Genomic DNA, 18918 nt, shown 5'->3' on the forward strand with positions numbered 1-18918 from the left:
TGAAAAGAAAGGAGCTGGTGATCTGCCAGTATTTCTGACAACTAGAACAGCAATATAAGGCCATAAAACCACAAAGGTTTCTACAGGGCACAGCGTAAAAGATTTGCTACAAACCAACCACATCTCTGTAATGATCTGCCTAAATAATTATCGGATCATTGTTTAACACCTTTGTATCAAATGATGAGTTCAAGAAGGTGATTTATTTAAAATAGCAAATCAATATTTCTCTGTGTAGTTTCTGCTGAGCCTGCTTCTCTAACCAGCCTGGGACTCCCCTGAGTAGCACAGCAGCTTAAGCTTCATGTTATTATTGCACTAACCTTTCAGCTGTCTTTAATAATATATTTATTGCTTTTACAATAGCTGGAACTGAACTGGATTGGAAAAGAAAGGTGTGGACAGCCAGTGAAGTTCAGCCAAAGTGGATGTGAACAGGGTTTAAAAAAATCAGGGTTTTTTATGCCCAGCCCCAGCCACATGTGGAAGGAAGAGGGGGAGGTTACCTGGGGTCAAGGGGCTCCTCCTGTGCCATCGGTCAAACGGTCTTGTAAACAGCTTCCAGCACAAACAGCCTTTAATCATATTACTTCTACTTTTGATACGAAGTTAAAAGCCTGGGGTAGACACAACCATCATTTTTTCTTAACTTTCAACCAATCCGGGGAGTTGTTTGGATATAGGTACTTAGTGCACTGCACCGAAAGAGGGATGTATCTGAGAAGATAAGGAGCATGGATTTACTATCTCTTCAGTCAGCAGATGAAAATATAAAATAGAGCACGCCTCAGAGAAAGGTCTATTGATTCTACTTATTCAGGTTTTTGATGAGCACTCAGATCATCCAGGTGTTTTTTGCAAATGTTATCTCTTAACGCACCTGCCCCTAACAGTTGTAATCCTGTTGGACAAGTACCTATAAGGATCAAACTGAATCCATACTAAAAAATAGTTTGAAGGGTTATTTTTGCTTGAATCGGGACTGAACTGGAACCATTATTCTGAAGTGTTTATGGAGCCTAGACTGGGCTTGATTTTTTTTAAAAAAGGCCTTTCAGCTCCCTAGAGAAAACCAAACTGAAAATTCATATAAACAAGCTAAAAGAAGACTGCGTCAGTGAGGTTCTACACAGACAGGGAATATTTGTGCTTATGTCAAAGTTTGCTGTCACTAGTATTCTACCAGAGTGTCAAGGCTGGAAATGGTGTCTCAGAAATCCTAAAGCTGTAACTCTGGGTGAGGAATTTTATGCTGAGCAAGGGAAGCAAGGCAACACGTTTAAAAACCCAACATATTAATAGTTCATTTATTTAAACAAAAGACTCTTCTATCATATGGACGTTACAAGAGAGATTAAACCAAAACGGATGAAAATGAATCATAAGTAACATATATCTTTGCAGAGAGATCCTCCTGCTGAAAAATGATCAGGCTTTTCTACCTTTTAACACATCTCCCTTAAGGCAAATGAAGACATAAACCATAATTTCTCTCCATTTCACACACTCTCTCACACAAACACACTCATTATAGGAAATGCCATCAAGCCACTGGGCACAAACCTAATTCCAGAGCACGCAACGGTTCACACAGTGACATGGTTTTATGAGTCTTGACAACTTGAGAAATGGGATCCAGCTCTGCACCTATAAACTACCAGCCCTGGTAGATGGGAGAGCTCCTGGTTAACCTGTCATCACTGCTAGTGTTACCTTCAGACAACATGCTTATAGCCTCATCTGTCTGCTGGCTGTCGGTTGACGATATCTTCTTTGAATCATGGATGTTGCTTTGGTAGTTCACTGGTGACGGATAGGCATTTTCACCCACAGTTGATGAGGACATCGATTCCCAGGGTATTTCTGTCTTTCGCCATTGCAGGTCCACTCTGCATCCCGTCCAGCCATAGAAAGCTAATGTGAAGAGGAAGCCTTGCATGGGATTAAGAACCCCCTAGGAAAGAGAAGTGCAACAGGAGTTACACAAGCAAGGCTTCATTTTGAACTCCAGCAAAACACTTCGCGTGCATTAACAATTTCCCTTTCACTGAACAACTGCTGTCTTTAAAAGATGTGATTAACATGCAAATAAAAGTATATGTTGTTTCCATTGCAGACACAAACAAGTCGGAGTGAAATACCACAACCTGTTGTTCTAATACGCTGACGCCATCCCAGTGAACAGTAAGCACTGAATGGTTTTCCAGCATGAATTTTAGCTGGTCAGTCCCCCGGTGTGTATTTAACATTCCCCACAAGCTCTAGACCTTTTTTTATTCACAAAAGCAAATATTACATTTTTCACTAGAAGCCAAGTCAAATATATGAGAGACACTAGCACACACAGAGTCAAGTTTTTTAAAACAGCAGCAATTGATCTGTCTGGAATTGCTGCAGATTCCTGAGCCAGTGAAAATGTCCATCAAAGTGGGATGAGAGACACTGAGAAACAAAACCCCAAGTGATTTAAAAAAAATTGTCTCTGTTCCCAGTGCCATAGGATGCCTGGCAAGTAAATGGCTTTAGCTGTTTCCATTTCTCTCACGAGAAAAGAGCAAATTATTTTTACAGCCAGTTTAAAAAATAGCTCAGTTCCTAGACCTGACCTCCTGCCGTGCAGGTCCCTGTCACATGAATATGTTCACTCCTTGTCGGAGGAGGAGGTTGTATCCAATCAGTTGCATCACTTAACCCTTCAATACAAAATGGCTCAAGGGCTTAACTACACAAAGCAAGCATGCTCAGGCCTTAGAGGTATTTAACAGCTCCAGAATAAACTCTATTGGAAAAGGAACCTGCAATATCACCTCTGAAAAATCCCTTGTCAAATATTCCAACAGGAGAAAAGAGGGTAGGCTATAGTAAGAGGCCAGCATCTTACAGCTATTTTTTGGTGCATTGCTTTCAAGATTTTTCAGGTGTTTGACCCCAGATAATTATCCAAATGTTATGATATAAGATGTAAGTTTTCTTTACAAGTCACTAATAAATAAAACCATAGTTATAAACAGAGAATTATCAGAAAATGCCCATTTTACAGGGGACCCTTCAGGAATAGTGAACTAAAACTTTGTAGCTTGCATTATGGCAAAGGTTAGCAAGGTTAGACCAGAAATCATTGTAGGGGTCTGTTCAGGATCTTAAAATAAGTAGCAATCACTCTCAGAAAGAATGCATGCTTCGGTAAACAGGAGAAAAAGTTGGTCTTTGGTATGTTTTTGGCAAAGTTTATACGTGAAAAACACTCCCAGTGACCACCTTCCTCTCTCTTACTTTCTGCTTGTCTTCCTTGAGTTTTGGAGTGTTTATATTCCCCAAAATCATAAACCACCCACTCAACTGGTGCTGTTCCGTCAGTCTATGGAAGTGGTTTCTAAGACTAAGCAATGTCACGGCTGACCTACCATTATAATCCATGTGATCAGTGCAGCACTTCTAATGTTCTTCAGGGCCATTTCATTGATATCTGGCTGCATTTCGAGGTAGAACAAAAGGCTCTCGTTGATGATATTGGATGACCAGCTATTGCAGGAATAAAGAAGAGGAAGAGAATGAGACAGTTATATATATGTGTATGTACATGTAAAATATGCTTTACTTTCAAATTATAGAAATTAGGATGCCTAATAAGGAGAGTGAGATCTTTTTTAATGTTCAGTCTCAATCTGAGCGGACCAGTAGGTCTCTGAGATCAAAAACCAGACACTTATCTTGTAGCCCAGGCCTAGACAAAGAAATCAATATAGCAAAAAAAAAAAAAAAAAAGAACCTGATCATTTGAGCTTGCTGCAGAACAGTAAACTGCAGGATAAAATTGAGAAGATAAACAACTGCGATCCATTACGGGAACATCATGAATGCTGACTTCTTTTGCTTGTGTCTTAAAAGGATAGTGCTCACAGGTAAGGAAACCAAATATATGCTTGGGTGTTGTAAAAGGCTGCAGAAACTCTAGCTGGAGTTAGAATTTCAGGGTTAGTTTACAGCAGACTTTCAAAATGTATGTAAAAAAACCTACAAAACAAAACCAAAGTTGACTTTAAAATCCCTGAAAATGCCATCAACTTTTTGAAATAAAGGTAATTTCTGTTTCCAAAGAAGAATAAGCATAATCAAACCTCATCTTGTGAAAGAAACTGAGGATATTCTACACTAAATAAAGGTTATAGTAAATGGCTGTAACTTCTTCTGACTTCTAAAGTCAGACCAGCGTTTCTTTACAGTTCTACTGTAGCATCAGAAAGAAAACCATCAGCATCCATATCATACTTTCTAAAGGAGGAGTTTACACATGTTCTTCCTGCAATTATATTTTTATCACAGTGTAAAACCTCCTGCTCTCCCCTCCCAAATCTGCAGGCATCTCTTCCACCCCATGTTGACCCAACCTGCTGTCTTTGACTAACTCATCTCATGTTTGGCCTCTGGGATGGAAGGGCGTCTTCCCTAAGCTTCTGAGATTGGACTGCCTCAGTCTTTCCCTACAGTAACCTTTGAGAGAGTTTTTACACTCTAAAGCTTGTTTTATCAGGAGAACAAAATCCAAAACTAGAGTCGTGTTTATTTTAATAGGAAAGCTCAGAATGAGACAGAATAGAAATAAACAAATGTTTATTTCCCCCACTGTGCCCTTGGGGAACTAGTCCTTTCTTTTATGCTTGCTCCCAGACCAGCAAATTGGCCACCATTCCTTAGGTTGCAACGCACTTCTGTGATGCCTCTGGGCTCCAAAATAAGGCTCACTCTTTCCACAACCCTGGAAGCCTGGCTAAATCTCTGCTCCTCATTATTTCAACAATTTCCAGGAAGCCGTGCTGCAGGCTTCTTCACTGCTGTCTCTCTCGCCCTGTCCTGCTGGCTACCCCACCCTTTGCACTAGAAACCTCTCTCCCGAGCCAAGCAGACTCTGTTATTCCCCAAGAAAAGACAATCATTTCCCTCCAGAGCACTCCAGTATACAGCAGCCAGGAGAAGACAAAAAGGCAGTCTTTCTCCCTGCTCAGCCTTTTAAAGCAATGTAACATGCATTAATGTACCTGCGTATAAAAAAGTTAAGTAGTTGTAGAGACTGTGAAGTTTGTCCAAGTCATTTGACTACTCCAGGACTGTTTCCTTCCTCTCCCTGCCACTTGTGTTACCCATGTAAGTAGTAAATACTTCACAGCAGCGACCACTTCTTGCTAGGTCATTGCACAGCCCCTTGTAGAGTGGATCACCACCCCTTCTGGTGCTTTTATTGCTGTGTGATAATTGTGAGATTGCAGTAAAAACTATTTCCTCCAAAAGCAGGCCCTATTTCAGCTCAGTTTTGCTGTGCGCATCCAGTACCTCTGGTTCCAGTCACCTCTCCACCGGATGGTGCTGCTGGAGCAGAGGCACAGGGATTTGGGGATGAGGTGTGCACCCTCCCTCTTTCCCCACTTCCCTTGTTCCCTCCCTCCCCTCCTCCCTAGCTCTTTCCTGTCCTACCCCAAAGTACTATTTTCATGGAGGGAAAAGGAATACTAAAAAGAAAAGATCAAATGATCAGAAATTTCACAGGCAATCATATGGAGTTTTCTTTTCTGGCATATAACCCTGTATTTCTAGTTGCTATCCATGCTTTTTTTTCACACACTTGGGATTTGCAGACCACAGAGGTGGCTGCATTATATAACCATAGTCAGGGCCATGAAGGCAGTCTTAGAAGCATATTGTAGGTTTTCAGTGATGTGTTTGGTGACAAGAGGCTCTGAGAAATCTTGAGTACAGAAAGCTGTCTATCAGCCCACAGTGCTGGGGAGCTGCTGTTCCAGACAGCTTTAGTCTATGCCCAACCTTTTTTTTTTTTTTGCTATTGTTTCTTGGGGTTATTGTTTTCCTGTTGGTTAAACATTTTTATCATTTCCTCGCAGCTTTGTGATGCTACATGAGTGATTCAGCTACTTTGTGAACTAGTTTAGAACTACTTCTTCCTTAGACACTTTTCCTTCCAAGCATAACGACAAACAAATGAAGCAACCCATCAGACTCTATTCTTGTCCCTGACCCTCTCCAGCTGGGAAAAAGGCAGTTTAAAACAAAATAATGCACCTCTTACCAAATAACGAATACCAGCATAATTTTGAAGAAGCGGATCTGGATTTCTGTCCCCAGACGTCTTTCATTCTCTGTGTAAATCCCTTGTCTCCCTTTCAGTAAGGAGGCAACTGGAAAGTATAAAATTATGTTCATTAACATACATGTATCTTGTTAGTTATAGGCACAAGGAAGATAGATGTCTGTAAAGAGGGAATAAAGGAACAGATGGATTTGTCTCCAGCAGCATTTCAGAAGCTGGAAGGACCATCATCAAGGAATCTCACACACAGCCTAATACTAAAGGAAAAGAAGTACCCCCATCATGGATTCCTAAAATGAGTGATATGCCACTAGCTTTTTCTTCTCTCAATCCCACTGAAAACAGAAAACAGTGTGGTCAATGTACTTTTCTTTTATAACAAAAGGTAGTGCTTACAACTTCTATACAATGTGTGATATAATGATATATTTATTATGTGATGTTTAGACTAAAACAGAATACATGCTATCCTATTATGCACATTATATTTCATTGTGCAATTGATACAGCATTGGCTACACCTCTGAAACTTGAAGGTGTAATGTCAGCAAAAATAGACAGTTGTGCCACATGCTGTTCAGATATCACAAGGAATATACATATGCACAAACACAAATATACTCAGGGTGTGTTTCCCATAAAAAGAGCAAGTTGTTATAGGAACAACTGTTCCTCTGAAAATGAGTATTACTGAGGGATGCAGGATAGATGGGATGAAGACTGAACTGAGAATACAAGGTCTTCTGTTGCTGGTTTCATATATTCAATGTGCAGATGATAAATATGAATTCAGGTACTGCAAACATCTAGCACTGGTCATATTACATGCAAAGAATGCATTGAATCTGTGGCTTTTTTTCAGTCTCACTTCTTCAAAGCACTGGATAATAGATTAAATGGGAACTTCAAGATCCCATCTGAGTTGTGTACAATTCTCATTTCTTTCATAATCTCAGAAGCAGGCGTGACAAAATTCTGATCATATTTTATTATTTTTTTAGCTCCAAGGCTGCCAAGAAGTTAAATCAACTATCAGATCTCACCAACATTATCTTTAAACCAGAATAAATTACATTCCAAAGTCCAGGGTGGTACCAATACTACAGTAGAGTTAAGCATCCACTACACACTGCCTCAAATATTTTAAATCAAGAATAATTTAGTAACATAGAAACACCTTTGCCAATCTGCAGTAGAGGTTTATAACGGCATAGCTTGAGTACATCATCAGAGTGTGTCTCTAGGGCAAATTTCCCATCGAGACAGTATCTTCATTTCAATAGGCAACTCCCTCCCACCCTTTGCTGTGCCTATGATTTAACGATGAGCTATCCCACATCACTGAATACACACGCATGACTTTTTACAGTATTGCTTTGTTGCTAAATAACACATACTGATTGATGCTGGCCATTAGGAACATACCTGCTGATACTGTCCTCCTAAACAGGATTGGGTTGACCACCAGCACTAGCAGAAGTGGGGCATAGGTTGTGACGTAATGTGGGATTGCATGCTCCAAGCCATTTTCACAGCTGAGAAGAAATCATTAACAGCTTATGCTTTTTTTTTTTTCCCACAGCTGACAGTTCTGGCTATTCTATCTATGCCACCTTTAACTTAAAAAAAAAAAAAAAGGAATGAAGCAAACAGATGCTAAGCTTTTGATTCACAGACCTTCATCACCAGTTCACATGGGACACAAAGTTGATTTTTAACATGCACTGTCTGTGCATTTTTCTCAAATTTAAAGGACCAAATACAAAGCTAAAACCAGGAGTGGGAGAACAGTGGCTCATGGCAGAAGCTGTATCACAGCCCTGCAGCATGCCCAAGTGCCTGTATTGCCTGGCATATTTCCTCAGGGTCCCCTGAAACCCAGGCAGGTATTTCTAGAGGACTCGCTGACTCAGTGGGACACGTTTGTCAAAGATCAAAAAAGCCCAACGTTTGGACATGTGTCTCTAAAGCTGACCGAAAGACATTCACATGACCAGAGCGCGTTATGCTTCCGCAGTCTGTTCCCGGAGCCCTGCTTACCTGGAGAGAGAAGGATAGTAAAGCAGCGCAATTCCCTCCACGCAGAGCATCACCGCGAGGCCCCACGTCATCATGTGGTACAGCACAATCGTACTGCAGGCACCAAACAGGACAGGCGTAATTAAAGATACCAAACCTTTCCACATTGCAACATAAAAATAGGACCCTGACTGAAACAGAGCTTTACAGGTATGAAATGGTGCAGAAAAACACTGGCAGTACATTAAACTAAGGAAAGCAGGTGGGGTGGTGGGGGCCCTTCAGAAAAAGGATGAGCCAAAGCAGTTGTTCAAACTTGCACACAGAAGTTCTGTGTCCTCCAACCTGTAGGGTGGAAAGCCTTTCCCTTATCCCCAAATCTCCAGAAGGAACTCCTGCATCCTTCATTTTGCCTGCAGGGAGCAAGTTAGGGGATTAAAACTTAAGAATGGAGCTGAACAGTTTCTTGCCACAAGAACCAATTTCAGGTACAGAGTAGGGACAAAAATAGTTATCTCACTGCAATAAAGTTTACAGATCCCAGTCTGCTCCCTGTTTTTCCAAAGGTTAAATGAATTCAGTTACATTGAAGTTCCAGCTGGACAAAAACAATATCTGAGCCTTGCTCTGGCAATTTAAGCACTTAGCACACCACTCATCCGTATCATTACCAGGTAACCGTACGAATATCAGATGTTTGTACAAGCTTTGCTTACACACTTAGATAGCTGCAGACAAACATGGACATACAGTGTTGGAAGGAAAATAACAAATTCAGAGCTTTAACTCTGGTACCTCAGTCCAGCTGATCTTCTTACCACCAAGTAAGAATCAACAGCATAGCAAAACAACCACCAGAAGCCAGCGCTATATAATAGCTGGATCCACATCTGCAAGGAAAAAATTGCCAAATGTCACAGCTGCTTCTCAAGTACCACTGGGGACAGGGGAGGGACTCAAACCTTGATTTGTTCTTTAAATGTGTGTATTTTCCAGCTGAGATTATGACGTATGAAATCTTACTCAAAAAAATCACAGGAATAGCATTTCTGTAGCCAACAGGTCAAGTCATAGGTAAATTGAACAGCATTTGCTTTCACAACTTATTCTGTTGTTTAGAAAACCTGTTATTTACCTCTCCAGTCCTAACCCTCAATGTCGTGAGTGAAGTCCAAAGAAATTTATAGTGAGGATGTTTTAATTTTAGGTTGAAATTTTAGTAGTTGCTCAGTAGCTGAGGCATGAAAATATAACTGAGGTCAGTCATCACCACAGTGTGCCTATGCATTGTCGGTTCTTCATGTGATGAGCGTTTTCTCCATGCACAAGAACCCAATTCAGGGAATGGTTATTAAGAAAAAAAGTCATTAACAAAAATATTACTCACCCTCTGGAAAAATTATCCATACTGAACTCTCTGACTGTTTTCTTCAATAAAAATCCAAAGGAAACAGGTTCCAGTCAAGTTAAATTCCACAGCATTCATGAGCTGACCCTATGCATTTTTCCCACGAGCCTATATAAGATAAGTGACCTTTCTTTGCAGCTGTTTATAAATTCCAAATTTCTTCCCCATAGGAGCTGGTTCTTTGTAATAGTCTGGAACTATTTTAATATTCAGATTACCTTCCCTCCGAGCCCTCTTTCAGTTCTTATCTGAATATCCTTTATCACGGCTGCATAGTAGCATCATTTTACAGCTGGAAGCCAACGTACTTGTTACTGAGCCAAACGTCAGTGAATAGAGATCTACTGTTCCTTCCTCCAAAAGGCAAATCAAGCTGGGAAATATTTCCTTTCACCATGGGTATAGACCCTACCTCTACTCATTTGCAGCACGAATTATTCAGCATTTAATTCAAACACCATGACATTTTCCTAGTGCACAGGAGCCAGAAAATAAAATTCCAGTCTTCCTTCTAATGCACTTTACCCGTAGCATTCAGCATGTAACTTCATCTGCACTTTCACATATTTGCTGCAGTTGAAAAATGCACAATTTACTGTACATACACACATACACATACAAAAATAAACAGCGGGGTCTTTCCACCCAGAAAATCCAACATAGACAAGACTGTCTCCAAAAATAATATAAAACAGATGCACTTAAAACCAAAATCTTCATATGTTATCTCACTTTTTAGCAAAGCAACACATTTTGCTACAGTGCCTGAGAGGGCACCCCTCTGCAAACCAGAGGGTGTTATTCAAAGGAGATGCCTAAAGGCCTCACTATTCGGAGTTTGTATTGGCTTGTGGTTAAGCGAAATAAAACAATAGCACTAAAAGAAAAATAAAATAGAATCAGAAACATTTTATTAACTCACACGAGACTATGTTAGGGGAAGTGAGTGGAAGGAGGGTTATTTTTCATTCCAATATAATTAAATCTAAATTTAGCAAGTGACTTAAATTACAGCACTTTGCTGGAGCCCAAGAAAGGGAAAATAAAAATCGTGGTAGACCACTATGCTGCTCACCATCTAGCCTGAGATCCAAATGAAACACAAACGGGCTGCATGCAGTATCTTTGTCACTGTTTAAAAATACTATTTTTTGTGCGAAGGGCCAGAAAGTTAAATTTAAGACATAGGGAAACACGGTCTTTGAATAGGACATTCTTGCTACAAGGTATTGATGTTGCTGGTTACCTCTTCCTCAAAGAAAAAAATCAACATTTGCATCTAGTAAGCAAAACTTAAACATGTGTGATGGAATTGAGAATCAAGAGACATGTACAACTGATATTTGCTTCTATGGCACAACACTCTCATGTCTGAAATTGTCATTATATAGGCATATAAGGTACAGTGAGTTCAACTTGGCACATATTGTTTTATTTAAAAACTACTGGAGATGAATAATTTTGTTTACATGCAGCATATCCTCTTCTATATTGTAAACTTTGAATTGTAAAGCTAATGCAGTTATTGCTCATGCATGAATTCATTGGGCATCCTACGTTCCTATTGAATTTGGGTAAAGTGATGATCTGTCTTATTTGTTATTCTCCACGTTTTGGTAAAAACACAGCCTTTTTTCTTGTACAGTAAACACAAATTATGTGTCTCAGACAGTACTGGTTTTGTAATACTTGAAACTGAGTTTTAATCTGCACTTTTGGAATGCATCTACATTTTCTTATTCTTGCATTTTAATCCAGAAGATGATACTTAATTAGACTTGGCCAGATGCGGTCGTTGAACAGCCATATAAGTGGCAATCTGAGCTGCAGTCGTACATGGAAAGGACAGACCTTCTGCCAGCAGCTTTGCGTCTTTGGGTATATTTATCCTGCAGTCCCTCTGTGTCTAAAACACACACTCTCATGCCACAAAAGCTAATTTGAGCTACCTGAGATGCTGGTTTAAGTCGGTCCCCACTGCTGTAATTTCTGCTGGAGAAGGTGGGTAGATACCCTCATGCTATGAGTGCAACGGAGCCACTGGGGCATTAGCAATGCTGTGCCAGCACAAACCAAACCCGTGGTTTCACAGTCCATTTGGGAATGTCTATATCCTCATGCCTCCATATCCCTGACTTCGGTACAAGCGTGCCCTCCACTATCCCAGCACTCTTGCGACAAGTGAGTACTACAGAACGCTTGGGACCAGTCTGACCCGCGCTGCCCTGTGTCCTCACGCGCACCGTGCGGCATCTAGCACCCTGCCCGCCCTGATCCAGGCTTTCGGAGGGAGGCATGAAGGCACTTGCAGGGGTGTGGCAGAGGCTGAAACCATCATCTCCAGGCTCTGACTCACAGCCGAATTTCCTTTCAGCCACAGTGGTTTGCCTTTCAGTCTCCCCACGCGGAAGGACTGTCAACCGGGAGCAGGAGGAAGGGGAGACGATGTCTGTACCTACCGTGCTCCCCACGCAGAAAGCAGAGGGCCAAACGTCAGTCCTGTTGGCCACAGAAATGTTAGCTATGAAGCCTGGGAAGCCTAGCCATACACTTGACCTGAAGATTATGCCTAAAGAAAAAAAAAATGTATTAATGCTTTGAATCTGGTGGTGTGATTTGAGTCACATGCTTCTCCCCGGCCACATATTTCACATCGCAGCCCAGATTTTGTGCGTCCACAGGAAGGCTACGGCAGCAGAGGAGCACAGCAGGAACAACAGTGCTATTTAAACATTTGTGTAATCGCTCAGGGAAAGTAGCCCCAAGAGTCTGAAGCTGCTGGGACTTGAAATGTTATGTAGATTAAAATTTCACTTACTTACTTACAGATACTTCTGTATACAGATACTACTTACATGCACTTCCCTAAAATAAATGGGGTAGCATTTAATGGATTGACATAAAACAGTAACTAGCTATTTACAATTTTGCCGGCATATAATCATATGCTAACGTCCATTTCTCTATAATCCCTCATTGCAGAAAAAAGTTATTTCCTACTTTTTGCTGTCTTCATTTTTACAAGCAGCTCTTTTCCTCTCTGTCACAGGACTGAACAAAGAAGGGCTTCGAAATTAGGTGAGAACGATACCCATTTTTTTAAGTGAATTTACAGTTTGTTAGTGAGATTTTCTGTGTTTGCTTGAAATAAGCATTAAAGCACCAACATATAGCAGAACAAAACCACCAGGTCTCCCACCAAGAGAGAACAGTTTCCCACCCACTAAAGTGAGTCTAATTCAAAGACAATGATGGATAAATAGTTTGAGTTTGCCAGTGAAAGAGAAAGGGAGAAAAATAACTTTATCTATCGCTGGCCTCATCTGACTGAAAGGATCTTTTCCAGGTGAATGCACACACGTTTTTTTCCATATCTCTCTTTCTTTACTTCCCCCTCTATCGTTTGTTTTAATATTGGTACTTATTATGTACCCTGAGAGAACCTGGCTAGGTATGAAAGGCGAAAAGACCTGAAATCCTACTCCCTCCCCAGGCAGTGAGAGAGACTTACAAAACAGCACTACTTCTGTTATCTAATGTGAGGGAAAAAAATGTTATTGTAGAAACAAACTCCTCATCCTGTGTTTTCATGACATGTGTCACAGTAGTTTATACTTAATTTGGCAGTAAATGCCATGGACTGACAGGATAGATTTAGACAGATTAGTTTCATCTTGACTCATGAGTTTTGTTTTATTCTCTGTTGTTTTATTCCTCCAGCCTATCAGCCAGGGGCTGGGCAGCAGGTTGTCCTTGATAAGGGAGCTTTGCTTGCATTTCAAAAGCCTGTGTCCAGCATGATCTGTGTACAGCTCAATTCAAATTTGTTTTTTGTCGCTGTTATGTGCCCAGAGAAGTGGCTGGCACATGAACAAGACAGCAAACTTGTTCTGAGAGGATTTAAAGACATATAGGAAGTGTTTTTCAGACGTAGTCCTAAGGATCGGCTAAGTGTTTGATGTCAGCTTTAGTTTTAAATGTGCTGCCTTGCCTCCACTTTTATGGCTTACTCTGGGAACCATCCACTGTTCTAGATTTTAATTTGTTTTAAAGCAGAGATTTTGGTGTAGATTTGTCAAAAGCTTTGCTTCTAAAATACAACTATTAAACAAGACCTTTCTCCCCCAAAGGCCCATCATTTTCTGGTCTCACTTAGCCCAAGTCTTCCTGTGAAAACATACAGCATGTTTCCCTCAGAAATCTCTGTTGTCCTCTCAGCAACTTCATTCGGCTATGGCACCTCAGAGCAACAAGAGCCTGCTACAGCAAGGGTGAGGGACATCAAGCTGGCGCTTACCTAAGCCACCAAGGACGTCGCAAATGGAGATAAGGAGAAGGATGGTGGAAGAGGAGGAGGCTCTGGGCATCTTCCTCAGGCTCTGTCCCTTCTTTGGCAGGAGCTGCAGGATGGTCAGTAGCAGACTGACGGAGGCGCTGCCAATGCAAACTCCGCAGAAGACTTCAGGCTGGAAGTCAATCACTAGCTGTGTAGCTGCATCCCGGTTCGGGCAGCAGTAGGTTTCTAACCTGGGAGAAGCCATGAAGCGTCCGGCTGGTGGAGGGGGCCCACGAGCAGAAGCAAATGATGTTGTTTCCCCAAGACAGTGTTCGCTTTTTCTTCACCCTCCCCATTAGTCCTCAGTGGTGAGAATCACGCGATTGATGGATCATGTGCTGCTGCTGCTGCTAGAAGTAAATCCCCTAGAGCTGCCTTTCTCAGCCTCTCCTAGCAAGGAGATCAGATCTGAACAAGAAAAAACAGTGTAATCTGAAACATGTCCCATGCTTGCTCAGAGCCATTGGCAACAGTTCACTCACATATTTCTGCTTGCACAGTATGTGATACAGGAAGAATTAAACTCACCAGAGCATTGAAGATGGTTTAAAATGAATAAGGATGCAGATACCAAAGGAGAAGCATTACATTTTAATTGTGTTTCTCTTTAGCCCCATCCCACACAGCACCCTTTAATTACTGCACATTAATTAAAAAGATGAGTCCAGACACAAGCCGTCCCAGCCTTTACAGGGAGGAGCAGGGCTATAAATCCACACCCTAACCCAAATCTAAATTTTACTGATCCAACACACCCATCCCTGTAATTAAAATTAGAAACACGATATCCTATCACTGTAGAAAGAGATTACATTTAGGAAGACAATATTAACCTCATCCTATTTAAACTGCAAGCACAAAAAGTCTTCTCCTTAGCCTGTACTGTCTGCATCAGATCAGCTTGACATGGAAAATTCCAGCACTTTTGATTTCTCAAGAATATTTTTTTTTTTTTAATTATTTGGTAAGGGTTTAATATGAAAACAGGAATTTGACCTGTAATATTTGTTTTTACCTTATAAGATAGACAATATCCTTTAAGTCAGGGGTCCTAGTAGACACAGCAGCAAATACTTGCAATCATAAATACAAAAATTAAATCTCCACTCTCAGCTGAGTTTCAAACTCCTTGCGTCAGCCCTCACCCCTCCAGAAAACTTGTTTGTAGAAACATGTTCAGGAAATACAGGAGGGAGCATTGCCAACATACTTGAAATGAACTGGATATTAAACAATGCAGTCATGGATTTTATAATTAGTCCTTGTAAGAACAAATGACCTAAACTTTTTTCTCCCCAATGGCCTAGCTTATAATTTTAGCAGAAATTATGAAGGCCTGATGAATGACAGTGGGATGTTTTGTGCGCAGGGGTTATAAAACACAGAGGCTTCAGCCAGAATGTTTGCCCTCAGTAGAGAAAACAGCCATCAGTCCTGAGTAAAATGGTACCTGCTGAGATCTTCATTACGCAAGATACCTTACAGACCTGATCCCAGCACAAGAACAAACCCCTCTAAGCTCATCAGCCTGCTGACCGCTGGTGGGGGCCGTGCAGCCTCCCAGTGTGGGACGGCCGCGGCAGGGCTTGGGCGGCTGCTGGAGCCCGAGCTGCCAGGCACGTCGGGCGTCCACCCAGCCTACTCCCAGGGGACTCCCCAGTGCTCTGCCCGGGCTACATCACCCGAAGAGCAGGACGTTAACTTGCAGATTCAGGCTCCTACACACAGGTGTCCATACGTTGGCAAGGTGTCTGAAGTCTGCAATGGGAATTTAGGCATACACATCATTAAAGACTGAAATCCAGTCAGCTGAGTTTGAAGCTGAATGTTACCTGGATGTTTTGCTGCTTTCCAGCATAAGGAGATTTTCTTGCTCCATGGATGAGGACAGGTGACTGACCTGGATGCTGCAATCCTATGTTTTGTTACTACCACATATACAAAAATATACTGGGGACAGCAAGGTTGCGAACCAGATTGCCCTGCTCCAGAAATACAAACTCCTGTTGAGGTAAAGGAGAATACCTATGCTCTGTTGTCAATACAAGGCTCTGTTATCAGCACAAGGTTGGGACGACTCAGACTTCATTCCAGCTCCGACAGAGCAGCAGTGCGTGGCGTTGCCACCTCTCTGTCAAGATACTGCATTGCAGTCTACCTGGCTACGAAAGAACAAAAATTATGATTCCACAGAGACAGATTATTATTTAAAATAAAGCCATCATATACCACATAAACAATGCAAATACATATACATTAAAATAAATGATGTTTGCTCTCATTTGAAGGCAAATTTGTATTGCCTGGTTTACACGTAGAACAGCAAAACTTGTAGATTATTAGACAGGAAGAGAAGCTGTTGAATAGAAGCCTTTCATTTCCACTATCAGCTTCTAAAATTGTTCCTCTCACTATTCCTCTTGCCATTTTCCTTCCTTCAAAAATTTGAAAAGCAAGTCAAGTTGTTATCCTGATCATTTGTTCGAGCTTACATATAGGAATGTTTTGTGTGTTTTGCTTTTTCTGCTTATCACCTGTTTTCATTGATCCTAACTGGGGTTTTCTAGTTTGCCCATGTGGATTTATCATGTCATTATTTTAACTTCTCCCTCCCTTTTATTCAGCTACTTTGAAACTACTTTCATTCCTAAATTGCAGTCTTAGACTCTGGAGATGATTTTTTTTGTCCTTCTCTCCTTTTCTCTCCACAGTTTTGCCAGCTGTGCACCCTATTTTTACTGCTTTACTTCTCTGAGTGGAGGATTGCTTTTTAACCTCTTCTTCTGGGTCCCTTCCCTCCTACTGTCTCAGAATTTGATGACAGCTACTTACAGAGGCAGTAAATGATTTTTATTGGAAGTAAAGAATATGACCTGTAGCATACCTAATACAAAAAGAAAATAAGGTGACTCATGAGTGAATGGATGCCTGCCATGGTACAAGTCATGTGTCTTGATTTGTGGACATCTGAGGCTGAATGGGAGATGGATCTGCCAAACTAATGAGCCACCCAATATCTCAACCGGTAAGATCTAGCTAGCCTCTGGCCCTCATTGCCAGGCTCAAAGTATAAAGAGTCAGAAGAGTCAAAGAAATTCAAAGCTGGTTTGGTAGTCTTATACCTGAGATTAATTTGGCTTCTCATGATTATGAAAATAAGAGGATAAAAGCTGGGGACAAAGGCAAAGGAAACAGAAAAGTAATGAAAGAAAATAAGAGAAGAGTCATTTTGCCTTGTTAAGGAACATTTAGTATTCAATAAAACTTACATTGTTCTACAGGTCCTAATTCCCTTCCCTGTGAAATTATTGACACAGCTCCCACTGCCACCAGTGGTACGAAACAGACCCACAAATACAGTTTGTCTCTCATTTCTGCACCAAGGCAGGATCTCAATTAAGCAAATGGTGTAGCCTGAAGACAATCATTAGCACACATACAAGAAACATTAAAACAACCCTTGGCATTGCAAATACCAATCGATCAAACTCACAGTGTAAGTACAACATTGCACAACACTGAAAATTCCAGTCCTGGTTTTGTACATTGGCAGTGGTGTGCTCAAGAATGAGAAAATACTGTACTCTCTGCAAGGAGAATGGGCAGGTACTCCATACGCACAGCGGTTAGAAATACCTGCTCACGCTGTCCTCGGACCTCGGACATAATGTTTCAGTCCAGTCCGTGTTCATCATTAAGATGAAACACAGGCTTGCCTGCTTTTAAAGGACAGCCATAGGTTTACAAAAATATGACAGGCATGCATTTTTGCTGTTAAGGAGTGTGTGATAGCTTATGCTTGAGTGTGCAGTTACAGATACTTTAATCACTGTTTTAATTAAATCTGGGACTACAGCACTGGTTTACAAAGGAGAAGGAAATTTATGAGTACAGAGACAGAGGAGAATTTATTTTTGTTGATGTGTACAGTTCAGTGCATCACTGCCTGAACTTACAGCTCCCAATGAAGATCTTAGCTACCTTACAAATGTAAAAACTGTATTTTTGTCAATGGTTCATGATCTCATAGTCTTTTACACATTACCTGAGAGAGCATTTCCCAAACTGATGAAAGCTGAGTCTGTCTTCAAGCTAATAATGCAAGAAAACCAGTTATGATCTCCCCAACAGATCCTGCAATATGTTCTTAAAGGCCTTAACATACAAATCTTCTGTATGCTTAGCAGTCTTCTTCATTTTATCCACACAGATCTCCTGCAATTAGATTTACTTTGGAAGAAACTATAAGATAGGTCCTTCCCATAATTATTATCAGTACTAATTTTTAATGCTAATTTTAAACTGGCATTTCACTTAATGCACAACTGAGATGAATGGGGAAATTCACGCCCCATTATTTCTATTTCAAGTTTTCTGTAAATTTAGGCAGGGATATTGGAACAATAGTGATATTTAAAGAGTAACATTTGTCATGATTATGACAGCCACAGACTCCACTAAAAAGAACTGGAAGAAAAACAGAGGTATCGCTTCCCTTCCCTCAGTGATTTGAATATAATTATAGAGTTGTAAATTATTAACTTACATTTAAGAATGGTGAACCTTAATTTAAAAGCATGAGAATGAATGTATCTCCTTTGCATAAAATTAATAATGTTTGAGTTCTTTTTGTTTTTTTTAAGAATGAAAACATATATACATGAAATGAATGTGCATTTGAACAGCTCAGTAATTGTGTGTATTTGACTGATGCAACTGTGTTACACATATTTTATTAATTTCTTATATACCTGCTCCAGGGAAATGTTATCCTACCTGACTTTTATGAAGAAAGTAAAAAAATTAGTTATTGAAACTGTGCCTATTATGCATTTAAATTAGTAAACAAGGTTTATATGGATGAAGTACAACATAACTGAGTAGAAAATGCATCCATAAACTGGAGAAAACAATTTTTGCCTAGGGATTGGAAGAACAAAATCCCCACTTCTCTATGCCAATGCTGAGAATATTGCAGTCTTTGAACCTGCATTAAGACAGATTTTGTGGCCACAATTCTGGACAAATTCCACCATTAATCTTACTCATTGCTAC

At 40.6% G+C, this 18918-nt stretch overlaps 1 protein-coding gene across 1 annotated transcript; it reads right to left on the minus strand.

Moving 5' to 3' along the window:
* Positions 1 to 1654: 1654 nt before the first annotated feature.
* GPR143 (G protein-coupled receptor 143) lies at positions 1655 to 14068 on the minus strand (the record flags this gene model as incomplete). The annotated part of the gene is made up of 8 exons (XM_082303978.1): positions 1655 to 1954; positions 3405 to 3522; positions 6080 to 6188; positions 7526 to 7635; positions 8141 to 8233; positions 8915 to 9009; positions 11987 to 12096; positions 13825 to 14068. The coding sequence occupies 8 exons, from the start codon at positions 14066 to 14068 to the stop codon at positions 1655 to 1657; spliced, it is 1179 nt and encodes a 392-aa protein (XP_082160104.1).
* Positions 14069 to 18918: the final 4850 nt, after the last annotated feature.

The sequence above is a fragment of the Platalea leucorodia genome (assembly GCF_965183815.1).
Source record: "Platalea leucorodia genome assembly, chromosome: 2".
Classification (NCBI taxonomy): Eukaryota; Metazoa; Chordata; class Aves; order Pelecaniformes; family Threskiornithidae; genus Platalea; species Platalea leucorodia.